The sequence below is a fragment of the Corapipo altera genome, unplaced genomic scaffold, assembly GCF_003945725.1.
Source record: "Corapipo altera isolate COAL_440 unplaced genomic scaffold, ASM394572v1 56, whole genome shotgun sequence".
Taxonomy (NCBI): Eukaryota; Metazoa; Chordata; class Aves; order Passeriformes; family Pipridae; genus Corapipo; species Corapipo altera.
Window position 1 is genome coordinate 6,732,434 of NW_020884896.1, and position 26,350 is coordinate 6,758,783.

The following is a 26,350-nucleotide window of genomic DNA, read 5'->3' on the forward strand; positions in this document are numbered from 1 at the left end:
GGCTTTGAGAATGTTCCTGGACAAACTTGTCTCCTTTCTGATCAGCCCAAAGTTCTATTGCTTTAGCAAAGGTGGGAGATACTGTGTTTTTGTATCTCATTGCTTGGATTTACTAACTGTAAAATGATCTTACTCTCCTCGATAAGGAGAGTATGCACAGCTATTCTGTGCATAGCTTCTAGCAGTGAGGCTTAGGTAGGAAAGTGGGTTGTGCTGTCTTTGGAATGCAGTAGATCTTGCATGATGTTAGAAATTAATTCCTGAAATGGAGATGCAGTGATTGCAGCTCCTTGCATCCTTCCTGCAGGTGTGCCATGGCATTTATCATACAAAGGATGAAACATTCAGGCTATCTATACCCATGGCAGAAAGAATAAGATGCAGTGAAATATCCTTCAGATGTACTACAGATAGATTTGAAAGAGTGCTAAAGTAATTCAGCATGTTTGCAAGAGCTGACTGCAGCTCTTGCAATGCTCTTCTCCAGAGATCTGGTAACCTCAGCCATTTTGCTGGAAGATGTTTCTATCTCCTTATCTGTAAAGTGGCTACCTGAGCTCTCTTCACCCACTCAGGAGTTATCCCTCAGAGACCTTTCTGCTCTGAACCCTCATAGAGCAAAACTGTTCCCTGAGGACTCCAGGTCATGCCTCATCCCAAGCTGATGGCAGCTTCACACTGACCAGTGTGCAGGCAATTGCTTGGAGACTGAGAAGTTCTTTAACATATGATAACTGGAATATTTTGAGGTTTAATGGCTATGTATACAAGGCAATACCCGCTTTCCACCTTCTCTTAATCCTGTGCTTTGGAAAATCTGTGCTTTAACCCTTGTGTTATGACTTTGTATCAGTTTTGTCTTTAGTGGTATGGCAGAAGCTGTAGTTTTGCTATACATACATGGCTAGTACTGCTGGCTGAGTTGATACACAGGAAGGTGTGTCGTACTGTGTGAGCAGCTGTAATAAAGCTTAAGTATGGGCAAATTGCCCTCAATACCCTTCAGTACTCCAGAGATTTTGTAGTGCACCCTCTGGGAAAAAAATACAGATTGGTAGTGGTTTGGGATTTGGGTAACTTCAGTTTGATAACAAATATTTTGTGTTTTCCCTCTATGTACTGTATTTACAGCAGTAGGTTCAGATTATGCATTAAGATCTGCTTTTGAGTGCAGAAGACTAACGAGGGAAATGTTTTGTGGCCCAGAGGTCTGGATTTGCAGACTCCAGTTCAACAGCTGCATCTTTCTGTGGTGTCAGGAAGGAGCATCTGTCAGGGATGCAGTGTGGTCCTTATTACATTACAGTTTAGAGCTGTGGCTTAGAAAAACAGGTGCATTTATATACTAAATTTTTTTTTAATTAAAAATACGGTGGTCTTTCTTATCAGAAGAAATACTGCTTATCTGAACAAAGACTAAAGGGTTTCCCACAATTTTTTAAACTAAAAAAAGCAAGGCAACTAGATGAATGAGTTGATCTCCACACCTAATTGCTCCTTGCTTTTCTGAAATAGTGTATGTATCTTTTCACCAGGAGAATAAAGTCCCCTGAGCCCTTTAGGCTTGTTTGCTATTCCCACGTGACCTTCAAGGCAGTCATGCCATGAATGTGGCTTCCTCAGGAACAATGCTCTGACTCATGTGACATCGAATTTCTTCCTCTTTTCACTCTTACCAATACATCAATATGCAGAAATGTCCTTTTGCATGAATTGCAAAAGAGCATGTTGTTCCTATTCCAAACCATCTTGCTTTTCTAGTGCATCTCTCTTCCTTCAGCTATTTAGAAATGCAGTCATCTTTTCATTTTCATGATATTCCTCTCATGTCTACCCAACTTCAGTAAGGGGTAACTGGTCATCTATGTCAGGAGAGATCATGTGAGTAAGTCTGCAGCATTATAAAATTACTGAAAACTGAATAACTGGGAATTTTTCTTTTGTTTGTACACACTGATGTTAACACAATTTCCAAGCTAGGGACGGCAAAGTTTCCTTGGCATGCTCTCACATGAAATATTGGGGTAGCCTCCTTTGCAAAATATTTTGTGGGGTTGCCTCTGTTACCCAAGTAATAAGAAAATAATCATGAAGGTTTGGAGTGGTTCTATGAGGGCTTATAATGAAAGGGCTTTGAGCTTCCAGTTTAAAGTGTATTTTTGCCTGTGCAAATCAGAGAGGACTAGAACTCTTTTATGTGCTATTGGTGACAGAAGAGGTGGGGAGTTGCCTCTTGCTGTCCTCAGGTGCAAGGAATTGCATTGTCCATGGGTATGGAATAGCAGATGTGCTGACAGATTCATTAAAATAACTGAAATTCAGATGAAACACACTGTTACTTAGAAAACTGTCTTCCTCTTACTCCCATTTATTTGCTGTTTCTTTACTTATATGCAGCTTGTAAAAACAGTTCTGGGCAAGACCCATCTCTTCTTTCTGTCTGTGAGATTCAGCACAATGGGGGTGGCTAGCAGGCAGGATCTCTTTTAAAGAAATAAAGCAAGTCTATGTGCTCTTGTCCTCTGGCAATAAGGACTCAACACACTTAGTCTTTTACTGGCTGACCTGTTGCAGCAAATGCTAAGGAAAACAAGTTTCTGTATGGACTATTCCAGCAGTTGTTTATAGCAAAATGTTAAGTGATAATTTTGTGGGTCTGGCGCGGGAATTGTTAGAAAGGATGGTGGAATAGTATTCACACTCTTTTTTGAATAAGCATCAGATATGCTGTTTATCATTGTTAAAATAAACTGTAACTTTATGGTTTGAGTGGATGATGAAGTTTCTTGTTTTAATTTAGGGGTCCACGTTCAAGTGCTGGTCTGCTAAAGAAACAGAGTTATTTACTGGTAAAGGGTGTTGAAACTGGTGCAAGCAATATGCTGCAGAGCCAGATGAGAGTGGGAAAGTCAGTAATTTAGATTCCACTTGTGACTGTGGTACAGAAAGTGCAGATTAATGAAGGAATGTGCGCGTTAGAGGGCCAAATTCTTGTGTAAAGGGAGAGGTGTTGTCCTTTCTCCCGGTTTTGCCTCAGCAGTACTTAAATTATTTCCCTGGAAAAAAATAATATTTTAATGGTGTAGTGGTTAACACTTCCAGAGTCCTCTCTAGTCTGGGCAAGAGTTCTTGCTTATAATTTCTACTTGTGCACTGAGAAGTTGCTGGAGAGCAGGGCTGGTGCCCTGCGCTAGGCTGGGAGCTTTGTGTCTGGGCCCTCGTGCTGGCTCTGCTGGGTGGACTGGAAGTTTAACAAGCCAATGGTGAGAGTCATGGATGGAGCTCCTGTGCTTTCATCCCAGCAATGTACCTGAAAAAAATGCCGTTTTGATGGCGAACAGTAGCCTCATTTAGTACCCAGTGCAAGTTACTTTGCAGGAATACATGACAGATTAACTAGTGGGCTACCAAAATAAATCCATCTTTTTATAACTGTGAGATTGGAGAGCCTCTGTTAATCACTAGGACCTATTATGTGTCAGGAGATGGGTAGTTGTTGTTTTGTTTTTTTTTAAATGAGAAGATATGAAGCATATCTGTCTTGAGGAGAACAAACCAGGAGATTACAAGAGATTTAAAAATAAAAGAAAGGAGTAGACCTAAGTGAGAGAGGAATGTTCTGGGTAAAGTGAGGCCAGTGAAGGAAGTAGAAGACCTGAAAGAGAGAAGTGGCTGAGAAACTTTAATACTTGTGACAAGGGAGGAGGAGAAGGAAGATGTTTTTGAGAGGAAGGAATGGCAAAGCAAGCAGAGAGGAAGATGGTGTGTTCTGTGAATTTTCTTCAAGGAGAAATGGACAGAAGGAGAGAGAGAGAGGAAAGAAGGAATTAAAAAAAATACATGGCTCCTGTAATCCTGAAACATTTAAGAGGATGTTAAACGTGGCCAAATAGCAAAGTGAATAGTAAATTTTAACCTGCATGAATAATTGCTAGCTCTAATAACCCTCTACTTTAAGAATTTATTTGCTGCCAAAAGCAGGAAAAAAGCCCCTGGAATCAATATCATTTGGGTTTAGTCTGTGTGGAGCAAGACTAGAATTTCAGGTGCATTTTTCTTTTTGTAAGCGAAGAACTTTCATATTCCATTTCATAACAGCATAAACCCTGCAGCCAGGTGACCCTCTGCAGATATATGTTTAAAGAGCTTCCCTTCAGGATTGCTTTTGGACTTTATATTGAATGAAAATCTTTGATATTTGAGTAACCAGTGTGGATGGAAATAGTTTGGAGACTGTTCCAACTAACAGCAAAGTGCGCAGTGCAATTTTCTCATGCTGAAAAAGAGAGTTTTCAGTTGATCAGAAAGAAATTAAAGTAGTAAAAAAAAAAGACATAGAAAAGATGTACAGGGTGACCATACTTCCACAGCCACCAGTCTACACGAAGGAAAAGAGTAATTACCTAAATCTGGGGACATCAACACCAGAAAATTTTGTCAAAAGATTCAGGGACCTGCTCACACAGCTGAGCAATGTCGTCCGTAGAGAGACAGGCTAAGCACTAAGGTCTGGAAATTCCTGGTGTCTCCCATTGTGAAGTGGAAGATCTCCATCACAAGGGCATCTGTAGCTGAGAATTGTCCTTTGGCCATGCTGCCACTTGAGGTGTCCCCTGGCTGCTCCACGAGAAGGTTCCTGTTGGCTCTTTGGTTTGGAGGTAAACTTTCACAGGAGCTTGTGGGCAGCCGTCAGCAGAGGAGGCACACTTACACCACTGGGAGGAGGGAATGGGAGCATTTGGACAAAGCGCTGCTTGGGCTCCAGAAAATGATCACTACAACTCAGAAGTGCTTGTTAAGTTTTAAATCCGTGTAAGGAGCTGTTCCTGGCAGGCATGCTCTCAAGAGACCCTGCAAAGAAAAACAGCAAGGGACTACAGGAGGAAGAGTGTGAAACAAGCATGGCTTGAGCACTGTGTTTTTAAACAAGACTACGCACAAAATGACCCAACCTTGTGGTCTCTCCAAGTGACTCTAAACGGATGTTTTATATTAGAAAAAGTGCACTCTCCAAGTGTAAATGTCATGTATGATAGAAGAAAAACTATCTTTTTCTATCTTCTGAGACTCTTTAGAAATGGCATTATAGCATAAAACTTCATGGTATGTTGTCCTGAATGATAAACATAATCTACACTCTTCAGCTGAGTAAGAGGAGAAGAAGAACAGGCTCTGGAATATATATCCTGACCTGTTCAAATAATAAATCAAAGTGAAGGCATACACATGTGATATTTGCAATAAATTCAAGCACGCAGAAGAGACAGCAAAGTTTCTGGAGATTTTACAACTGCAACCCAAAGTTGTCAAGAATGTCTCTGAACTGAGAGGAATATTATGCCTTACTAATATGCACTGCTATAAGGTAGGAGCACATCAGGGCTGTGCTGGGCATAGCTATGCTGGGCATAGATATGGGTATTTGAGAAGGTGTGAAGGCAGGTGTGGATGCTGAATCCCCAGTGTGGGTGAGTGCACGAGCTCTTGAGGAAGGAGCTCTTTGCTGTTTGCTCTAATCCAAGCTCACGTTGCGTGCTGGTCCCTGAACCTTTTATGGCTTTGAGAAACTGATGGTATTTGAGGGTTAAAGGGCTATAATCTCAAGGATATTTAATTTTCATATTTTAGTGCAGCTCTAGAGTTTGCTGTGAGATGAATGGTGCTCTCCCTGTCTTGGAGTGTTTTCCAGGCTCCTTCTACAGGCATCCCTGCAGCAGTTCTTGTTCTCTGCTCTGGACCTACAAATACAAGTCCAGCACCCACACCACCTTCTTGCAAATGCTATCACTGTGGAGATGTTCCTGCTTTCTGTTCTATATTAGGGAACCTGTGTTGTTCCAAAGTGTTACTGTTCACTTGCCTTATTCCCAGAGTACTTGGCAGAGCCGAAGTTTCTGGAGAGAGCAAGATAGGATGGTGTCTCCTGCCTGGGTCACTTGTCTTTCTCGATTAGAGGTGATCTCTTATTAGGGAGCTGTCTAAATAAGACACTTTGGATATGGGAGGTCAGAAACAACAGAGGATTGTTGACCACTGTGTTCTCTATCCCCAGTGTATAGTCTCATGCATTGGAATGAATGGTAGAGTGGGGCAGTGTCCTCCATTTGCTCATTGAGATGAGAAGCAAAATTCAGAAATACTCTACATAATCCCTGTCTTTTTCCACTGGTGATGGAGGGAGTGTAAAGAACAGCATCCTAATATAGTCGATTACATTGTAAATATACAGTGGAAGGAGCCTGATGTGGGCCTAATTCAGTGTCTTGAGTCAAGAGGCACATTTTTTATTTTACACAGATATAACTCAAAGAAAATTCAAGCCCTTGAGTTCAGAACCACAGCTTTCTAACTTGCATTTTCTTTGCATGGCTATGTCAGTAGGCTTTACCATTTCTACCATCTCTTGGATTTTGGTTCTATAGATCCATTTGCTTGTCTCTACCATTCTTACGTTTGTGTTTTCCTGCTCTCCTTTGCTCCCCCATTCTTTCTCATCCTGACAAATTACATATAAAGTTTAACCTTGACAGGTTACTTCTGTTTCTGGTGAACTCTCAATATTCAGGCTTTTAAGTTATTACACTGTATATGGAAAATGTGCCCAGGATAGACTTTCCATTAAACTGTATTTAAATTGGAAGAGAATGCTGGCACCTCAACAAGTATTCCAGAATTAGATCCCAAAATACTGAGGCTAGTTAATCTTTTGGAAGAACAAAAAACTCTTGCTGATTTATATTTAGCAGAGGGAATGCATTTTAAAAACACAGTGTATATGAGGCCCCTTGAAGAAAACATCTTTTACACTGATTTGTAGTGCATGGAAATAATACACAGCCATAAAATATTTGCAGTTAGGCTCTGCTTTTATGTTGCTACTTTTTTGCAGTATGAACTGTCATGAACCCTCTGAGAGTGGCTGCTCTGCTGACTGTGGGCTGTGCAGTGAGACACGGCTGCCTCTGGGGCAGCAGCTTTGCTGTTCATCTCAGCTGTGCCCAGGATTGCGGGAGGGGAAGGAAAAAAGCAGCGTGCATTTAGCACTACAGTGGGAACACTCAGTTTGTTAGTATGAAGCTTTGGTTCAAAGAGGATCCAAGGTTTGTATTTGTACTGTACCCTGAGACCTGTTTAGAAAGGGATGAGGGACTGTTGGCCCTAATCTCAGCAGCACTGCTCTTAGTTGAGTGTCTGCAATAACTACTCGGGCTTAGTTTACGTGATTAAAAATTAGGAGAAACTCTGTAATGTTAGCGCAGGTGTAACATGTTATGTGCATAGTTCTGATCTATACTAAGAATATGAGTATCTGGGATTATGGGAGGTGGGACAGTTCAATGGCTTATCCCAATGGACAGTTTCTGGAAAAGGAGCTATGGCAAGGAATTGGTTCATGCAGTGAGTCAGAAAAACAAACATAACTTATAAAATATACATCATCTTACAGCAAACAAGTGTATCAGCTTATCTTTGAGAAGATAAGGATTATCAAGAGGATGGAGCATGGAAAGTTTTGGGTTTTTTCTTGCTTCTATCCCACCATCTGCAGCACAGACAGATCAGCCATTACCCTGGGCAAGCTGTTTCTCCTCTCCCTGAAGCATCAGATATTAGCAAAGGAGAAGATTCTTAGACTGCACATTTGCAAGAGAAGGATAAACAGAATTTTTGAAACATCCCTAAATCTTAAACTGAACTGGACTTAATCTTTCTTTTGTTAAAGACATATATTTTTACATTTCTTGTTAGACTGCTGACAGAGCCAACCTAATCACAGCAGAGCAAAAATGCTCTAAATCAAGAAAGAGATCTTAGATGCTTCCAGAGCACCATTTTTCACTTTGATCTTCTCATTTCCTACTCACAATATCTAACTTAGGATAGTAAGTTAGCCTAAGTAAGCCAGAGTAAGAACAATAAAGATGCAAAATCACCAAGATGCAAAGCGAATAAAGTCAGAAGTGCCTTGCTGCTCTCAAAACCAAATAATTATATGGCATATGCAAATTGCTGCTGTCTGTGAATCAGAGGAGCTGCTAGAAGCTAGTGTGGGGAGCAGTGGCTGCTGCTGATGGAGGGATGTCATTCTCCTTTCCCTGGACATGGCTGGACTTCGGGGGACACAGCTTCTGAGGCAGCTCATCCTACCCAGCATCTTTCAGGGGGGCTGCTCTCTCCATCTCTTCTTACCTGGCAGAAGGGAGCATATGGCTGCTTACTTATGCTCTCACTGTCCTTATGTGCTTAGAGGACTTATGGCAGTGGCTCATGAGGATTTCCATGGGGAGAAGGCAAGGAAGGAGCCTGCACAAGATGGGCTGCACCCACAGGAAATGGAGCAGTGCCAGGGGTCTCATAGCCATCCTCTGTGGTGTGCCATGTCAATAACTGAATTTCTGCAAATGACTGAGAGACACTGAGTAAACAGTGCCTAATTAGGGACCAGGAGATGGTTAATGATTACACAGCATCATTACTGAAGATGTGAAATTTAAAAATTCATTTATAAGGGGAAGGAATTTTTTCTCAGCAGCCTTATGTGAATATAGAACTATATTTACACCTCTCTTCTCATATCATCTATTCTTTACCAAAAAAAAAATGGGCCTGATCAGCCACCTTTGTTGTGCTTAGTATTTTTAAGTGCTCTCAGTGCTGTCAGCTGGATTGTTCCTCATGGAGATGGTGTGTGTGAGGGTTTGTTTCCGCAGCTCAGTCCTGCCCTGCTGTCCTCTCCTTCTACCTCTCCTGCATTTTAAGGGTCTTCCTCACCTTCCTTCCCTCAGCTGGCAGAATCTTCTCTAGGCTCTTCTTATCCCTCTCTGGGTAATTTCAACAACAAACATTAGTTCAGCCATATCCTTCCTATAGTTGATTAACAGATCCACCTCTTGTCTGTAGTACTTACATTTCCTTTGGCCAGCCTAAAGTTTTGCTCTGGATTTTTTTACCTTTTTAAAAAATATTAGAAACAATTCAGGTTTATTATAACCGAAGCAGAGCTCTTATTGTCCTGTTACTCCTCAGCTCTTCTGCTTTTCTCAATCTTTATAAAGGTTGCCTCACTCTCAGCTCTTACTGATGCTCAGCCTCTGCATTGTCGTCCAGCAAGCTTTTGTAAAGCCTCACATCCAAGTTATAACCAGGGACTTGTAAGGTGATCATGTTCAGCCGTGTGGCTGAAAAAGCCCCACTCGCAGGTAATTACTTAGTTCTCCTGCAGAAGTTGTTGTCTCTGCATGAGGAGTAACTGTTGAACAGGACACATCTCTGCTGCTCATGTATATCACTGCAAGTGACAGCAAATGCACCTCCACCTAAATCCCTTCCCTCTTCCTCTTTCTTTTCCTTTCCCTTTTCCTTCCCCTTTTCCATTTCTTTTTTCCTTTCCACAACCCTGAAAGTCTTCTCTTCTGCCATTGACAAAAGAAATCCTGCCATGCTTGTATTTATTCCAGATTTTAGCTGTTGGACCTGTTTTACTGCCCTCTGTCCTTACTGTCATTTTTTGTATCTCTTTCACTAATTTTATTTTTCTCTATGAAATGAAAGTTCAGCTTCTTCAGTTTGAGGGCTCCTCACAAATTAGCCACTACCTTCCCAGCACTCATCAGTCAGGTTTGAGAGATGGATTCATTGCAAATCATCCTGCAGTCAACTCCAGGATTTTATACTGGGTGATGGGGGAGAGTGTGGTGGTGGTGGTGATGTGGGGGGTGGGGCTTATCACAGGTGCCTATAAAACTACCCTTGTCTTTCAGATCTGTTACTTTAAAGATAGCTTTGCATTTCAGTCATAAAGAAAAAGGGTATTATCTCCTTTCATGTGCATGTGGTCTGTCTGCACCTGCCTCTTGTCTTGTAGTTTGCAATTTAAATGGAAAATCTTACACTATGTGCGAACCTATTCTCTTGATGCATCTTGTCACTGCTAAAATAGCACAGATGAAAATAAGTTATGTTTTGGCTTTGACTTCTTTTGGAGTCTTGGATGGGAGTGCTAGATCTGACCTGCTGGCTGAGATCCACCTTGTAGATACTTCCTTAATTCACTAAACTTTAACCCAAGATGCTCCATAATTTGGATTTAATACTCTTGAATTAACCATTTTTATTTCTATCTAATGCCCCAACACCTGCAAGGCTATAGTTTGTGAAAGAACAAAGCTTTGCTTTTGCTTCTTGGTCATCTTGCAATACAGAGATGAGTACTTGACTGTGGGGACAGCAATCCGACAGGGTCATTGTTGTCATACAGGCACAGAGAGAGTTGGATGTAGACTGGAGATACATTATTACTTACTCCTTCAAGAACAGCAAACATGTTTTTAAAGGCAGTGAAAATTTGCATTAATTTATGGTTCTCTTTCTTCTGTGCACATGCCCTGGGTCAGGCTACATGTGAGAAAACAAGATTTGCAACTCTTTTCCAGTTTCCACTGGTGTTAAGCTAATGTTTATTTTTAGTAAACTGTATCTCAAAGTGTGCTTTTAAGAATCCATTTGCAAAGCCTAGCACAATAATTTCATTATGTTTTCTCCTTTTGAACTTTATTAACAAATATAAAGGATTAGTGTAACTGGTTACACCATATTTCACTGATAATTTTCAGAAATTTGGGTCCAGCTCAAGAAGTAGTAAGGATTACAAGCATTCTTCTCAGTTGATTTTTTTCTCTCTGTGCTGCTAGTAATTATCCAGCTTTGGAAGGTCTGTGTGGGTGCTCTTTCAGGGCCAGACCTTTTCTGCTGCATCATCCATGCATCCCCTGGGCAGAGCTTCCCTTGCATTCCCCACACTCACACATGGTTTCCTTTTCTTTCTTCTCAAAATCCTTCCCCTTAAATGCTTATGCAGTAAGACCACCTGCCAGATAAAGCACTGTCAACCTCTTTTGATAATGTAATAATTTTGAAACCCTCTTCTCCGTTCATAGTGCGGTGTTTGCCCTGTCCATTCTTTTCACTGCCAATTGCCTGCAGCACAGGTACGTCTGTCACCACCCCAGACCTCTCCTCTCCTCTCCAGGCAGACAGGGATATGTCCTTCCTATTTGTGTGTCAGTCTTGGGGCTCTGCTTTAAAGCCTTCTTTTCTATTTCTTTCAATTCTGAATGGCACTTATTTCACATGCTGTAAGAAGTTTATCTTAAATACCTTGCAGTTTGTTTTCAATCTGAAATTATTTTTTACAGCATTCTGATAGGTGCCTATCAAGATATTTTCAACTGGCAAAAATGTATTTTAAAAAAATTAAATCCAGTAATTTCTTGCAGCATTTAAGAAATCCCAAACCTTTTTAAGATTGTATCTAGTGTTTGCAGCACTTCTGGTAAAAACCCCTAACAGGCTTTGAGATGCATTTTTCTAAGCTGTGAACTTCCACTGCTGCCTTGTATACTATGTGTAGGCTGTATGTTGTGTGTAGGATGTTGTTCAGGCCTTGAGATCCAGGAGACCAGGAGGGAGGGAGATGCACACGGAGGGATAATTGTACCACCTTTGGGACAATACACTGCTTTCTCAAATGGGGCTCCAGAAAAGATGAGCTTAGGAGTGGGACACTGAAGGCAGAGAGGTTCAACTGCTTAACATTGTGGTTCATGGTAGTGTGTCCTTCACCCTGGCTTACTAAAGGTTTCACAAGATCCTGTCCGTGCTCTTGTGGCTCAGGAGAGCAAGTGGTATTTTACCACTTTTGCTGATCTCTTGACAGGGCTTATGGTATTAGGGGCAGGTTGTGTTCAGGGTTTAAACCCAGTGCTGGGTGAAATAGTTCAAACAGCATCTGTAACTGGGCATGAATTGAAAGATTAAAATTTTAGGAGTGAACAGATTCTGTTCTTTGTGACCCCGAACGTGGAATGTGGAAAGCTGTACGGGCATCCAGATCTCTGCATTTGCAGCCCTTCAACACAGAGGCTGTTTTAAGACAGGCATGATCTTCCTCTTGTGACTTTTATCACAAGGTACCAATTTCCATAGTCCTCTCATGTTACAGCTCCTACTTGTCAGGGTGAAATTGTTTATCTTGTGGAATGGGAAGCTTGCAGTACCCTTGAACACTCTATTTGAGCCTCATTTCAAATACTTATTTGTTTGCAATTTTTGTTTCAAGCAATAACTGCACTTCACCTTTGTTAGGGGGTTGATAATTCAGGTTGTGGCACAGGAATCAGCTGAAACAGACTCCAGTTAATGGAGTCTTGAATGGATGATGGGAAATCAGGAGTACTTTTGCCTGTTTTACCAGCTGAAACTCAGTGTTTGTGAGTTTAATTCAATTCTTTTACATAAAAAAATGTGAAACCTACTGCAAGGCCCTGGCTGTATTGTACCACTATTGCTGGTAGCAAAGGGTGAGAATGTCAAAATGTGTGGTAGTTAAAACAAGGGGATGGGAGAAGACTGGAGTCTAGGTCCAACCTAATGAGAACAAAAGCTTTAGGAAGATGATTCTGTGATAGTTTTAGCCAACTAAGCATGTATTGCTAAAATGTCCCTTTCCTTGTGTAAGTCCAGTCGTAGCTGTTTGTGTTGCTATCTGAAGTTGTATGGTGTCTCCTCATTTTGGAGGGGACATGGTGCCCTGAAGAAGTTGAGAAAAGGTTTTTGCATGTGACCTATTGCTTAGTGATTTCTCCAAGTAGTTATAAGGTGCAAAACCTCCTTATTAAGTAGTTGCACTTCTTAAAATGAAGATCTTGTCTGGTCCTTACCCAAATGTGTTCATCGTGCAGGAGTCTTTGCTGTGTAAGAGCATTTAGGAGGAAGAAGGAGTCTCCTCCCCATTTGCATTATCCACCTGTGGAAGCTGATCCTGAAGTGATTTCTTCCATTCCCATGGAGCATGATTGCCCTACGTTTCAGTTGTCTGCATTGGGGGCACTCTCCCTGCAGGCTTTACTCTGGCATGGGTTTGACTATCACACCAGAGGTGTTCCTCTGACATCTTTCTAATGGGGTCAGAGAGGACCCTACAGCTCCATAACGCTGCTCCAGCAAATGCTCTGGACATAGGCATGTTGTTTTAAGAGCCTCTTTTAAAGCTGTGGGGAGTTTTGTTGACTCCATTACCACACCTTAAAAGGGCACAATGTCCCATGGAGAGGTGTGGCGGCTATTATCTCAGTCAGTTTATCCAGTGAAATTAGAGCCCTGAGATATGCAAATAGGTTAAAATGTGTGTGCCTTTGTGCTGCACAAATTGTTTTTGGTGAGTGACTGCTAGCAAAATGTTTGAGCTACAAACAGATCTAGATGCAAAGATGGCGTGAATTGAATGTACGTTGTCCAGTAGCTTCTTATCTTTCACATATATGCACCCCTAGAAAGTATCAAAGAAGTGTTGAACAGAAAGGACTGGAAATTATCAGAAAAAGAGTTAATCGTATTTTTCTATGGATCCCTTGACTTTAAATTTTCTCAAACAATTGATTATATCCCTCTATAGGTGTCTTGTTTCAGAAGTGATTGTTACTTCATATATATTTAAAAAAATGTGGAAGTTGAAGTTTTTACACTAGATGTTTATTTTTAATTGATCTACCTATAAAAGAAGGGGTATAGCAGAAAAAAAGAGACAGCTAAGAGATGAGCATTGAGGAGATCCAGCAGACTGAAAAAATTATGCCAAAAGAGAGGCTGGGATGGTTTACTTTGACTATCTCTCAGTGGTCTTGTCCCTACAGACAAGTATGACCCACTTGGGGAGGTGGAGTGGAGCAAGGTGAAGTCAGCCACTTTTGCTGGCTCTGGCTTATAATTTGTGATTGTGAAAAGCATCATGTTTACAGTGGTAAAGGAAATGGTTCTTTACAAAATACCATTAAGACCGAGGAACTCATCAGCAAGATATTACTGAAGCTGGGGACTTAACAGGGTTTCAGAAGAGTGGTAGTAAAGAACGTACTTGGTTTGCAAAAAAGCTAGTGGTACTGGAAGGGGTTCAACCTCCTGTTCTTGGGGGCATAAGACAGTCTCGAATTAAACACGTCTTAGGCAGTAACCTCAGAAGATTCTGTCTGTGGGGCTACTGCAGCTTGTATTGTCTTCTGACCACCTGGTCTGGTTTGTGGGAAAAGTCAGGGTGCACTGCCCCAGGTCAGTAGTGACTTTTCCAAAGGGAAAAGGTCAGGCTTATGTGAGCTGCAGCATCCTGACCTTCCCCTTGTCAAGCTCCTCCTTCATGCAGTCTGTTCCTTCTAAAGGTTTCCCTCTGTGACCTACCTGCTCAGGTTAACCTCTGCTTTTTCTTGGTACTCTGCTCATTATTTCTTCTCCTCCATGTGTGAGAAACAGGAGAAGGAAGTTGACATATTCCACAACATTTTTAGCATCAAATAACTCCCTGTTGGTTCATCTCTCCCATAAAGCATTAATGAAAGTGTTTAAAGGTAACAACCTGCTGTATGACCTCCCTGCTCTGTTTTTAAAGGCTAGAACTGTTGCTGAAAATGGGAGGGAAAAAAAACCAAACAAAGAGACAAGAGGAGAAGGCCAAGTGACAGATGCTGAAGTTGAATTATAATGTTCTCATCATAAACCAACATTTTAGGTTCTGCTAGTAGTTATTCACACTCACTCTGATGATGTGCCACTACAACTTTGTGTAGCTAGAAGCTAAGACTGCCCAAAAGGCTGGGAGGAATAGGGTCCAGGCTTTTGTAAGCATTATGTTATTGTAGCTATAGAAAGACATAACAATGAGCAATTAATTTGCGTGAAGAATATTACATGGTTAGTTTCCATCATTTGTATGTTCGAAGGATACTGTTTAGTCATGCATCTTTACAGCACAAACTGGCACATTGTTAAGGTCATATTTGCTTTAGTTGCATCACTGAGTCTGTCACAGAATAGTCCTTTATTCTGTTGGTACTCTGTTTCCAAATCTAGGAGTGTTTCCTCCCAAACATATGTGCATAATGTAGTGTGTGTGTGTGCACACAAGGAAAAGGAAGCAGATGACCTGTGTTCAGTATAATGGTTGTTTTGGGCTGGAACTGCTGCAGGCTCCCTGTTGAAAAGAAACGTGTGTGCCCATTTGTTCATGAACAAAGCCGCTGTCGTAGCTATGTTGATTGTGCAGACCACCCTACAGTCTTTGTGTAGGGTTTTGGTTAGAGAAAGATGTAATCTCCCTCCTTCGTAGCCTTTCTCCCTCTTTGCTTTCCTCACTGTAATCATAGTGTGCTGATCAATGCCTTCATGACAAGTGGCATCTCAGCTGAGGTTCCCATCAGCGGAGGAGAGAGGAGAATGGATGGGGCTTGGTGGAGAAGTTCAGGTGGGTTACTGCTGAGTAGAGCTTGAGTATAAATTAGCAGTGTGTGTGTTGGAACCGGCACTTAGCATGGGTGGATAGGGCAGCGTCCAGAGTCACATGGAGGCTGTTGCAAAGGAGGTGTGAAAGAAATGATCAAATTGTGTAGGACTCCTCTGGAAGTGGAAGATTGTTCTTTAAGTGTGACAGCTTTGATACAGCAACTTCACACATACTTTGCTCCAGTTTTGGAACCAATTCTTTTGTTCTTTCCTGGTCTGTGACCTCAAGACGGCCTGTGATTTCACTGCTGAGGTGCAGTCTCAGTGTCATGCTTTGTACTATCAGATTGTCCAGATGGGAGGCTTCAATATTCTTGTAGTCTTTTATTGCTCAAGATGCTCTAGAAACCCTCAGTGATTTACAGAGTAAGGATTTGGCTAGCTTTTTTTCTTTGATCTATAGTTTTTCTCTGAAGTACTTCTGCCTTTTTTTTTTGCATTGAAAATTACCTTGTTACTCATAGCAGATTTGAAACCCTTTTTTCCCCATTTTGCTTTCAGATTCCATTGGTGGGTCGTTTTCAAATTCCTCCCACCGATGCCACCACAAGCAGAAGCACTGTCTCCCCATCCCACAGTGTGGAACTCTGTCAATCAGCCCTCTGCTTTTCCATCCTCACACGAAGGGATCCCAGATCATCATGGACACAACACAGAAGGCGGTGAAGCGCCAGGCTAGCTTCTGCAATGCCATTACCTTCAGCAACAGGCCTATTGTTATTTATGAACAAGTCAGGCTTAAGGTGAGTAAATTATACCTTCCCTTTTTGCCATGGGAGCTGCTGTGAATGAATGCTGGGGTGTACCAGGCTTTGGTGCTTGCAGCAGATCTCTAGCCCTTCCTTGAAAAGCACAGTAGTCAGATCTTGGCCTTAAAGATCTGTGATCTTCATTGGTACTTCTGCTTTTGTCACTGCGATTCTTGGAGCCACAGGTACAGACTGCTGTAGAAACTGGGAACAAAAGGGAAATCTGTGTTCCAAAGACAATTGTCTTGATGTTAGACAAGAACAACAGATTAAATTGAGATTGCTTGGAAAAAGCAAGAAAAAAGGGTTGTATTGATTAGTTTGAAAGGCAGCAGCCTTAATATCTCCCTACCCGACATGTCCTCTAGGCTTTGCTCCTTTCCTGTAGAGGAGTTTTGCTGGCAGGCTGAGGGAGGTTGAGGAGTTAGTGAAGGCATTCCAGTCCCCAAGGAGCACTTTTGTTCCTGTAAACAAAGCAGCAATGAGGGCTAGTCTCGTGGAGGTGAGAGTCAGCCTCTCCACAGCCAAGTCATAAGAGCTGAAAAGGACCTGGAAGTGAAGGTGCTTGCTTGTGTGCTTGGCAGGGAAAACAGAAGGGTTTGGATGAAAGGATGAAAGGAACAGTGAGTGCAGTCACAGTTGCTGTCTAAGAAAAGGATCTTTCTGTCTATCTGCTGACTGCTTTGTTGAATCAGTCACCTGACTGTGGTAGCCCAGAGGATGGAATTCATACTCCTGGTGCTGCAGCTGGCACAGGAAATTCAGCTCCTCTAACACACCATGCCTCCATGTGCATCAGGAGCTGCTTTCTCATGAAGAAACTCCTCAGTCTCCTTAAGAACTGAAGCACTTTTTAGCCCTTAAGGAGCTTGGAGCCCTTTGAACTTCATCCACAGATAGTTCCCAGTCTTTATGCCCTCTAATTTGTGGGACTGTGTTTTTCTGCTCTTAGCTGATTTCATGCCTTACTTTGGCACAACGTAGGTCATCTTATTTAGCCACTTTAGTTCATGGCACACGTGAATGATCTGACTGCAAATCCTTCATTTATGCAGGAGTTTTCTAGGAGGTTTTTCAGCATATAGCTACCGAGTCTGAATGATCTTACTGTTGCCCATTGCTAGAGGTCACAGAGTGCTGAGACCTACAGCAGCAAGTCAGCCTTCCCTGCCTCTTCCCTTAGAGCTAGAAAAGGAGCAAGGAATAAGGAAGATGCTTCCTTTTGGACATATACAGAGATTTCAGTGATTTCTGGTTCAGGCCCGTGGGTAGAAAATCCCTCCTACGGGTTTGTTATGTTTCTTGTGGAGCTCTTCTGTTTCCATCCACAGTGGAATCCCAGAGGACTCACTCACATTGCCTAATGAGATTTTTTTTCCATGTTGGCCAGCAGTTTCGACAACCAACTGCGAAAATAATCTGGGAGAAGATGAAAGCATTACTTTGCTTTTGAAGACACCATCAGAGATTTGAGTGGATTTAGTGGTTTAGGCAAAGGTTCTGGGTTATTTATTTCTTCCTCATTCTGAAACAAGGTAGCTATCTCTGGAAATTCACACTTGTTTATGACTGTGTATTTTAGGATTTTAGCTTGCGTAACATATGTGAAGAATATGCATGCAAATCTGCACAAGAGATTTATAAGCAGAGCTCCCGCTGACTCCAGTGGGAAGGTCTCATGGCAGTAATCAACAGGCTTCACCAGAACTTGTACTCTAGGGATGGATGAAAATGTGAGAACATCTTTGCTTTTATGATAAGTCAATCCTGTAATTGCCTCACTATTGTGTGTGCCTGTGGAAAACAGCATCTTAAATCTTACTAGACGAACGCTAACCATTAATCCAGTCATTCAGGTCCTATAAAGTCTAAACTCTGTTTGGAAAATAGAAAAAAGAAGTAAGGAGGTTTCATTCTATTTATTAGGTATTGTATGTCACATTTTGTTCTGAGATTTTTTTTCAGCTTTGGGAATATGGGAATATGGCTGTCAAACAGCCTCAGAGATGTATGTCCCAGTATGGCTTCTTCCATGTAATTCAGGGCATTGCTAGGGAGTGGAATGAGGTTCTCAAAGATGGCACAAGGCAGTAAAGATCAGGAGCCTGAATCTCTGGAAGCAGGCATGGCTTAGCAGTTTGGGTGTTGATTCTGTCTTTTCCTCCCTTTCTGGTACCCAGTGGACCTCCCAAGCTTTTCTGCTAACAGTGACTGCTGAAGGGAGAATTTGGTCCATCATTAACCATTGCCTTTTTTAGCAAAACTGTGTTTCCTTTGTCCAGCTGTGTCTAATTCTTGGCAGGCTTTATACTTGATTTGAATTTGGATATTAGTTCGCCTGTGGTCAGACTGTATTGAGAACTGTTTATAGGTGCTGATTAATACATGGAACATGTGCAGCCTCAATTACCATATGAATATTTACTTCACGCGGCCTGTGATTGCTGTGAAGTATTGGCAAGAAACTAAATTGTACAAATGACAATGAGGCTGTATTTATCTTAGACCCAAAAGCTTTTAGGGCTTGTGGTAAATTTTCTGCAATAAGTAATCCAGACTTCTTCTTGGAGAGTGTGTATTATGTTTCCCCATTTTGTCACGTGCATGCCCGGTTCACCCCAATTCTGCTGGGGACACTCACGATCCTGGTCAGGTATAAAAAATAGCAAATCTACTTTAGTCCTTTTCAGTGCCACCCTAGTGTCCATCCCGCAAGCAGGAACTTCCTGTGGTTCCTAGGACTGAGGTCAGTGATCAAATGTTTCATGTAAACAGTTTAGGTGCCTGGCTGGACTGAATAGGGATAAAGAGCAGCACTCCCTTAACTGAAAAATTATCTGTTGATAACTTTTTTTTCTGAGCCCTAAGTTATTTTCTCTGATACTTCAATTATAAAACAGAATTCTCTAGGCTTTGAACAATGTCTTTGTTGTGAGATTGTTGTGCCCCCAAGGGCACATGTTTCAGATTTGCCTTGAAGAGGAGCATGTGAAAGAAAAATACAGTATTTACAAATGTGATTAGAAGAGAATCCAGAAGCCCAAAGAAAATGTCTTGTAGAATCCCTTTTTGAAAAGCCTATGTTTCCAAGTTGGAACACAAGTGGTTGCTGCCAGGCTTTTTAGGACAAAGTCCTGCAGTCCCGGACAGTTCAGTTTCTGGCTTTGCCATTCATCCGAGCCATTACTGTTTGGCAGAGCAAGAAATTACAGAAAGGCAACAAGTTTTGTGTGACATCTGCTAGGTAGTACCTATCCATGTTTCTGCTCTTGTCCTGCAGTCAACAGTGGAATTACTTGAGGCTAGCAGGCACTGAGGATAGCAGGACTATCTCAAGTGCTGCCATGTTTGCTGCAGGTTCAGTGCATGAACAGATACACCAATTATGTGTTGACTGGCATGCAGGACTTGTCTTGGCTCCACATCAAGGTTGGATCCTGCATCCTTAGGTCTTTCATTTCGTAGTCTGGATGCTGACAGGCTGAATCCCTTTGAGAGGAACAAATCCCAGCAGGTTCATACTCAAACAAGAAAATGTGAGATAAAAATTCTCCAAGGACATCATCTCCATCTGGGGACCATACTAACTCTGGAAGACTCCTTACTTCCGTGGGAAAAAAGCAACTTTGTAACTGAGTAGTGTTTTGGATGTCTTGCATGCGTTTAGGACCTGCTGCCTGCTCCCCTCAGATCCCCTGCAGTTCAGGGCTTAGTTCTTGTGAGAAGAAGCTGATGACTCTGGAGGCATCTGCAATCCATTGTCCTGCTGTCTCTCTGGTGCAGAAGGGTGGATATGAGACGTGAACCATTCCAAAAACTAAAGCAGACTCTGTTCCTTACCCCAGTCACACTGAGTCATTGCGTACTGACAGGTGGAGTGTAGTTGTGCACAACATGTTTTGAAAAACACCACTCACAGCTGAAATAAATAGGTTTTTCCTAATCATAAGACAACATCTATTTTCGCCTCCTAATTGCGTATTTAATAAACTTAGATACTTTAAATTGTGCTTTTCCACACACAAGTTCTCTGCTGTAAGGCTGTGATCCAGTATGACAAGCTAAACACGGGAAAGACTGTCTTTAACTTGTCTAGGAAACCCAGAAAACTGCATGGTGGTAACTGTGATTCTGGAGTCTCCGCTTTTTCTTCAGGTCATGAGAGACCCCATCATCTAAGAAGTATATGGGGAAAGCTCTGCTGCTGCAGGTGCTGAGATAAAAGGTCTTAGGGCCAGTTTTTGGCACATTTCGGGAGAGGGTGATTCTTAAGCCAAAAGGAATTACCCTAGAAATAGAATCATCATGCAGCTGTAATTACATTTCACCTCTCCACGTAGATTGAATTTCATGTATTTAGTTTTAAATGTGGGCATTGTATCCTAAGTGTGCAGCATTGCTGCTTGCAGCTGAAAAAGCTACAGTAGTGTTTGGTGTGTAAAATGTTTCCTAAATCTGGTGGGGTAATCTGCATGCTGGCCACCAGTGTTTGATGCATAGAGCCGGTAGTGTTAAAGTAGATGTTCAAGTGCCAAATGCTGTTATTGCTGCTGTTATCTTTGCAGATCACTAAAAAGCAGTGTTGCTGGAGTGGGGCTCTTCGACTTGGCTTTACTTCCAAGGATCCATCGAGGATTAACCCTGACACTCTGCCGAAGTACGCGTGCCCTGACTTGGTTTCCCAAAGTGGGTTTTGGGCCAAGGCTCTGCCAGAAGAGTTTGCAAATGAGGGAAACATCATAGCCTTCTGGGTGGACAAGAAGGGACGGGTTTTCTATCGAGTGAATGACTCCACTGCAATGCTCTTCTTCAGTGGGGTGAGGACAGCAGAGCCCCTCTGGGCTTTGATCGATGTCTATGGACTCACCCGTGGAGTGCAGCTCTTAGGTGAGTACCTGGGTCCAGATGTGCAGGGATGATGCTGAACCTGACAGGGCCTGTCCCCTCTCTGGGCTGGGATGGATGCAGGGAAGCAGCTGTTGCTCCTCCCCAGAGCATCTCATAGCCTCATCCTGGATCAGTGGGTATTTGAAATGCAGCAGGTAAATATAACAGCAGTGGGAGGGGGAAACAGCTGCTGCACTATAGCACTAGAAGCCATCTCTAAGTAAGTGGATTTCTGCTCAGAGGTGTTGCTTTGTCGGAGCTCAGAGCCTGGAATGTGTCATATACCTTGTAAGACTTTATTTTTATCTCATTTTCTGCTTTACCCATGCCAAAGCAGGAAAGTGCATTTTACGTGCTGTGGATAAATTCTTCCTGGATGGCACTGATACGATTTTCTGGCTGGTTTAATGGACAGATTTGAAACATGGCTGTCTTCCAAATTACCTGAGCAAATCCGTGGCTGGTTTTTCCAAAATGTTGCTTTCACAGAGGAGTTTGATTTGTCAGCATGCAGCATTAGATTCACTGGGGGGCAAATTGCAGCACTTCTCCATGTAACAGTAATTTCATGGCTCTTGTTTTCAGCATGGAAAAGGTTAGATGGTACCTGCTGAAGTTCCTTCTGAAGATCAGAGATCTTGGCTATTTCCTGTTGTTCAGTCTGCTAATCTCTGTTAGAGTGATGACTTTATGGTACATATGAAAAACTTTATTGAAACTTCTGACAGTTCTGCCTCCTTTCTGCATTCTGTGCTGTATTAAAAAATCTGGTGGCAGGACTGCCTGTGGCTACCTATATGGTAAGGAAGAGGGATGTGGGTTCTGGAGATGAAGAAATGAGACTGACTTTGTTGCAAAAACTCCTGGCCCAAGATAGAACAAGGCAGAGGAATTGAAGAATTTCTCAGCAGCTTTTTCTTTTTTTAGGTGCAGAAAGATTTATCTTTTGTTATGAATCAGTTTGAATCAGAGCCACTAGGCAACTATTCACAGGCCAATGTGGTGATATTCAAATTGGGATGTAGAATTTGGGTAAATGTCACACAAAGGGTTCAGTTAGGAAGAGCTTACAAATGACTCCAAGTCCTCTGTCTATTCTTGCGAGATTTGGCACCTCCAGACTGCTCTGCCTGATTAATGAGGGTCCATAACTCTGCATTATGTGTTTCCTTTCAAAACACCCGAGGAATCATTTCCTATCCATCATCCGCCTCTGTGCTGTCTGAGCATCTTCCACATCCCCTTTCACGAGGGAAATGTGACTTTTGCCAGCCTCTGACTTACCTCCAGTCCAAAAGGCTCATGACTCTGGTGGGCATGAAGTTCCTGAATGAAACAAGCAGCTTCTGAGTTTACACAGTTGGCGTGGAGCTCAGATATGTGTTTATAGCTTGTTCCAGGAGCCTTCAGCAGGCTTTAAGCCTAGCAACTGTGCTGAAACGTCTTCGACCCCAAGTCCTCTCTGTCTGCATTCATTATTAAACAGCACTAAAAGTCAGAGAAGGGAAATTGTTGGCTGTGCTGCCCCTGGATCCTATAGACATACCCGCTACAATGTTCTGCATGCCTGTTTTAGTGTAGCAGACCACACATATAGTACAGGACATCTTGCCAAAAACGCCTGGGACTTGACAAATGAATTTCATAGCTTAGCTACAAACATATGGTTGAATTCAGCCTGGTATGGCATGCAGGGCATCCGATAGAGGCTGGGGATGCTGCAGTGGTATGTCGAACAGAAGAGCCTAGCATTTCAGATTCCAGTTCGGTGATTTATTTCCCCCTAACCCCAAACATGTTCCTTGTTTTTAAACCTCACTGTTCTCTAATGCCTGTAGGGTTACAGGGTCATACTGCACCTCTGCACTGCCTCCATTTGCTTTTATGTGTATTTCACCCAAGAGTCTGATCAAAAGCTTTATCATTTTTGGTGTCTTTCTGTTTATTGCAGAATTGCTCTCTTCCTACTCCCAGTAATGTAACTTGAACTTCCAAAATGAGACTTGCCCAAAGAAAAGACCTGCAGCAGTAAGTTCTGTGTCACTGCAGGGTCCCAGCTCTGCGGCAGAATGGACAGTGTACGTTTATGTTCCCAAAAGTGACAACTTCCAAAACTGCACATTTTTGTTTTGCTTATCTGCATTACACTGGTAAATCAGTTCCAGCTAAAATACGGAACCCAGTAAAGCAGGAAGGTGACCAAGTCTAGTGAAATTGTTCCTGTCTTACAGATTTAATTAAGAGAGACTTGAACAAAGTGGGGGCAAAGCCTGTGAGAAATAAATGATTTGCCAGAGGTTGTACAGCAGTGACACCTGACTCAGAACTGCTGTCAGCCTTGTTGCCCAACTCAGCCCTGCCTCTCTCACTGTCTGCATCACAGGCATTGCATAACACTCTGGCATCATTAAAAAGCAGCTGGTTTGTACCTTCATTTTTCATTTCCTCCTGCTTATGGCTTTACCCACAGCATCAGCCCTACTGATAATTACCCACGTCACTAATGCTGTCAGTGCACAGGTGTATATGGCTGTCACAGATGTTCCTGAGTCCGACTGCCTTTGCTTGTATGTTCAGAGGCAGAGCCCTTTAAGGAGCTCCTTTGCCAGCTAGATTTTGAAATAAAACAGGTGAAAAGGGCTTGCATCGTCCACTGCAGCACAAACAAGGGGAGTTTGAACTGAATTGGGCCATGTTTTGCCTGTCGCTGCTGGAGTGAGTCAAATTGAGGGACTAGCTTAAATCTGCCTTGGAGTGGCTTCGGGGATGGGGTTCACAGTGCTGACACAGTCACAGGTGAGAGGCTACTCCTTGCCCTCCTCTACCCACATTATAGAGATGGAAAGGCTTAAATTCACCCAGGACTCTGGTCTCTGACCACATAGTTTCACTGGTTTTCTGCCACAGTATAAAGGCTTGCATAGAGGAGGCTGTTGCAATGGAGCGCATGCATGTTCTGTGTTTTAGGAGATGAGTTTTAGTGTAGATGCAGGTTTACATGACCTATAAACATGCCCTTATACAGTGACTCTCCTGCTGACATGCTCAACTTGCAGGCAGGATGGTGTACAGCTCTACTTCCCTTTTTGGGCAGCTAGTTTTGCACAAGTGCACTTATGCATTCCAGGATAATTTAAAGTGATGTTTACTAGAAATGTGGCTTGTCCTTATGTTATCACTTCAACATACGCACATGCTCATTCACACTTTTTTAAAAGAGTCCGAGAAAAATGGAATATAAGCAATCTGCTGCCTTGCTGCTATAATAAAGCATCAAAAAAGGAAAGGCCCAGCTGTTTAAATCCTGGTGTCTTCACCTGGAGGAAGGATGGCAGCTCATGGGAACCAAATGGTGTTGTCTCACATTAACCTGCTTCTTTCAAGCTCTTGGCTAGTGAGCCTGGCGTATACACTTTCTGTGGATTCACTGAAGAACAGCAAGGATGACAGCTTCCCTCAGTGATGTGTACATTACAGCATAATGTGTGTTTACAGCATTTTCCTTTACCTTTTGGTGGGGGATTCCAGGTTTGTCTGTCCCGTGATACCTTTTTGAAAAAATCACCCTGTTGTTTTGGCAGTGACATTGCAGTACAGGATTTCAGAATGGTTAAGATTGGAAAGGTCCTACGAAGATTGTCTAGTCCTATCACCTAATGTCTTTTCTTTCAAAGCACAATGCACATGCTCTAAAAGTACAGAAAAATGGGACTGCAAAGCAATTGTAATTCCAGTATACCTCTCTACTCACCCTGTGTTTCCAGTGTGGTAATGTGAGGAATGGTCTACTCATTTTCCTTAGCCCCATTCATTGCTAGGATGGTCAGCAAGCAAACCCCTTTACCATTTATTACTCTGTTCACACTCTTCTCTCATCCATTCTGTATTTTCATTCATGCAGTATTTCAAAGTATTCTTGTTCTTTTACCAGCACAGGCTTTGAAAACCAAGGATAATTTTATTTAGATTGGCACACTGAATGGCACCTGTTGAAAGCTGTCTCACCACATCTTGTAAATATAAAATATGTAAAAAACCTAGCAAGACTTTGCAAAATGAGAAAATTTAAATGCATATGTATTAAATATGCATGTATTAGATTTACTTGAAGTCGAAATAATATAAATATATACTTCAGTCATAAATGTATATACAGATCCTAGCAGAATTCACTAGCAGTGTTGTATGTTATATTAGATATTTGAGAAATCTCTTCTTTCTCCGTATCCCCTTCCTAGCTTCTTGTTGCTTTATGTTTGCAGTGTATCAAAAATTAAAATGTGAACTGATCCCGAATGGAAATGTACCCATCTTGAGACTCAAACTTGTGTCTATTTGACTCAAGCTGGTGTCTATTTTGTGGGGAAAGAAAGAAACGTTTGTTTTCTTTCTTTTCTCTTGTCAGTTCTTACATAGATTGAATCTCAAGCTCCAGGCCACGTTTAGAAGAAACATTAAATAAGCCTCAAATGAGGTAGATTTATTGGCAAATTTCAAGTGTGAATGGTATAAGACTGATGATAAATCTAATTTATCCCATGCATCTGCAGTTTTACTGTGTGGTTATTACTATTTTATTTTCCAAGTGCAAAGCTTATTTTCCATTGCCCACGGGAATCCGTTTCTGTTGCTCTTCTGACACGTGCAAATAAGCAGACCGATCTGCTGAGAGAGCTTTGCACTAAACAAAATTGGATAATCAGATATGACTGCAGTGTGTTTTTATACGGTATTGTTGAAAGTAGAAGCTGTAAACTATTTATCCATTCTGTGGAAGTCTGTGACTATCTGATGGAAAAGCATAAGTGCTTAAACAGAGTCCTGCTTAATGAAGGCAAGATACAGAAGACCTGCAAACAGTCAGTTGTCCTTGTTTTTCCGCATCTCCTAAGGCGAGAGAGAATTTAAATTGCTCATAAAGTTTTATTATCTGTAGCTGTTGTCTCTATGGCAGCTGCAGGAAGCTCTCTAACACAGCTACAAATATGAAAACAGTTTAATAAATAACTAATCTCTTGGCATTTTAATTAATCCCTGCTTTGCCTTAGCACCTCTGGAGGGAGGTATTTTTCCAGATGAAATAGGCACCCGAAAGTTAGCCCACAGCCCCAAGGCAGCTCCTTGTGCTTGAAAGTCTGTCTGTCCTCTAGGTCTGCTTGTCTTGGTTGTGATGATAAGACTGCTGGACACAGCACTTTCAAGCAGATCAGAGCTCCTCTTGGCCGTATGCATGCAGTGAGTATTTTTCTGCTTCGTGTGTTTGACTGTAAACAGTGGAGACTTTGTGCCCATGACCCTGGGGAAGACAACATGCCCCTGCCCTGCCCTCCTGCTGCCTGCACCATCAGCATGGGGCGTTTGGGCTGAGCAGCTGAATGGCAAATAGC

At 42.1% G+C, this 26,350-nt stretch overlaps 1 protein-coding gene across 6 annotated transcripts in view; it reads left to right on the forward strand.

Annotated features, from left to right (window-relative positions):
- Positions 1-26,350, forward strand: part of NEURL1 (neuralized E3 ubiquitin protein ligase 1) — a 152,507-nt gene that overhangs the window by 73,625 nt on the left and 52,532 nt on the right. For all 6 annotated transcript variants that reach the window (XM_027648187.1, XM_027648190.1, XM_027648191.1 and 3 more), the window contains 2 exons: positions 15,829-16,070; positions 20,642-20,963. In XM_027648187.1, coding sequence (XP_027503988.1) covers positions 15,829-16,070; positions 20,642-20,963 — 564 coding nt within the window. The remainder of the gene's footprint in view (positions 1-15,828; positions 16,071-20,641; positions 20,964-26,350) is intronic.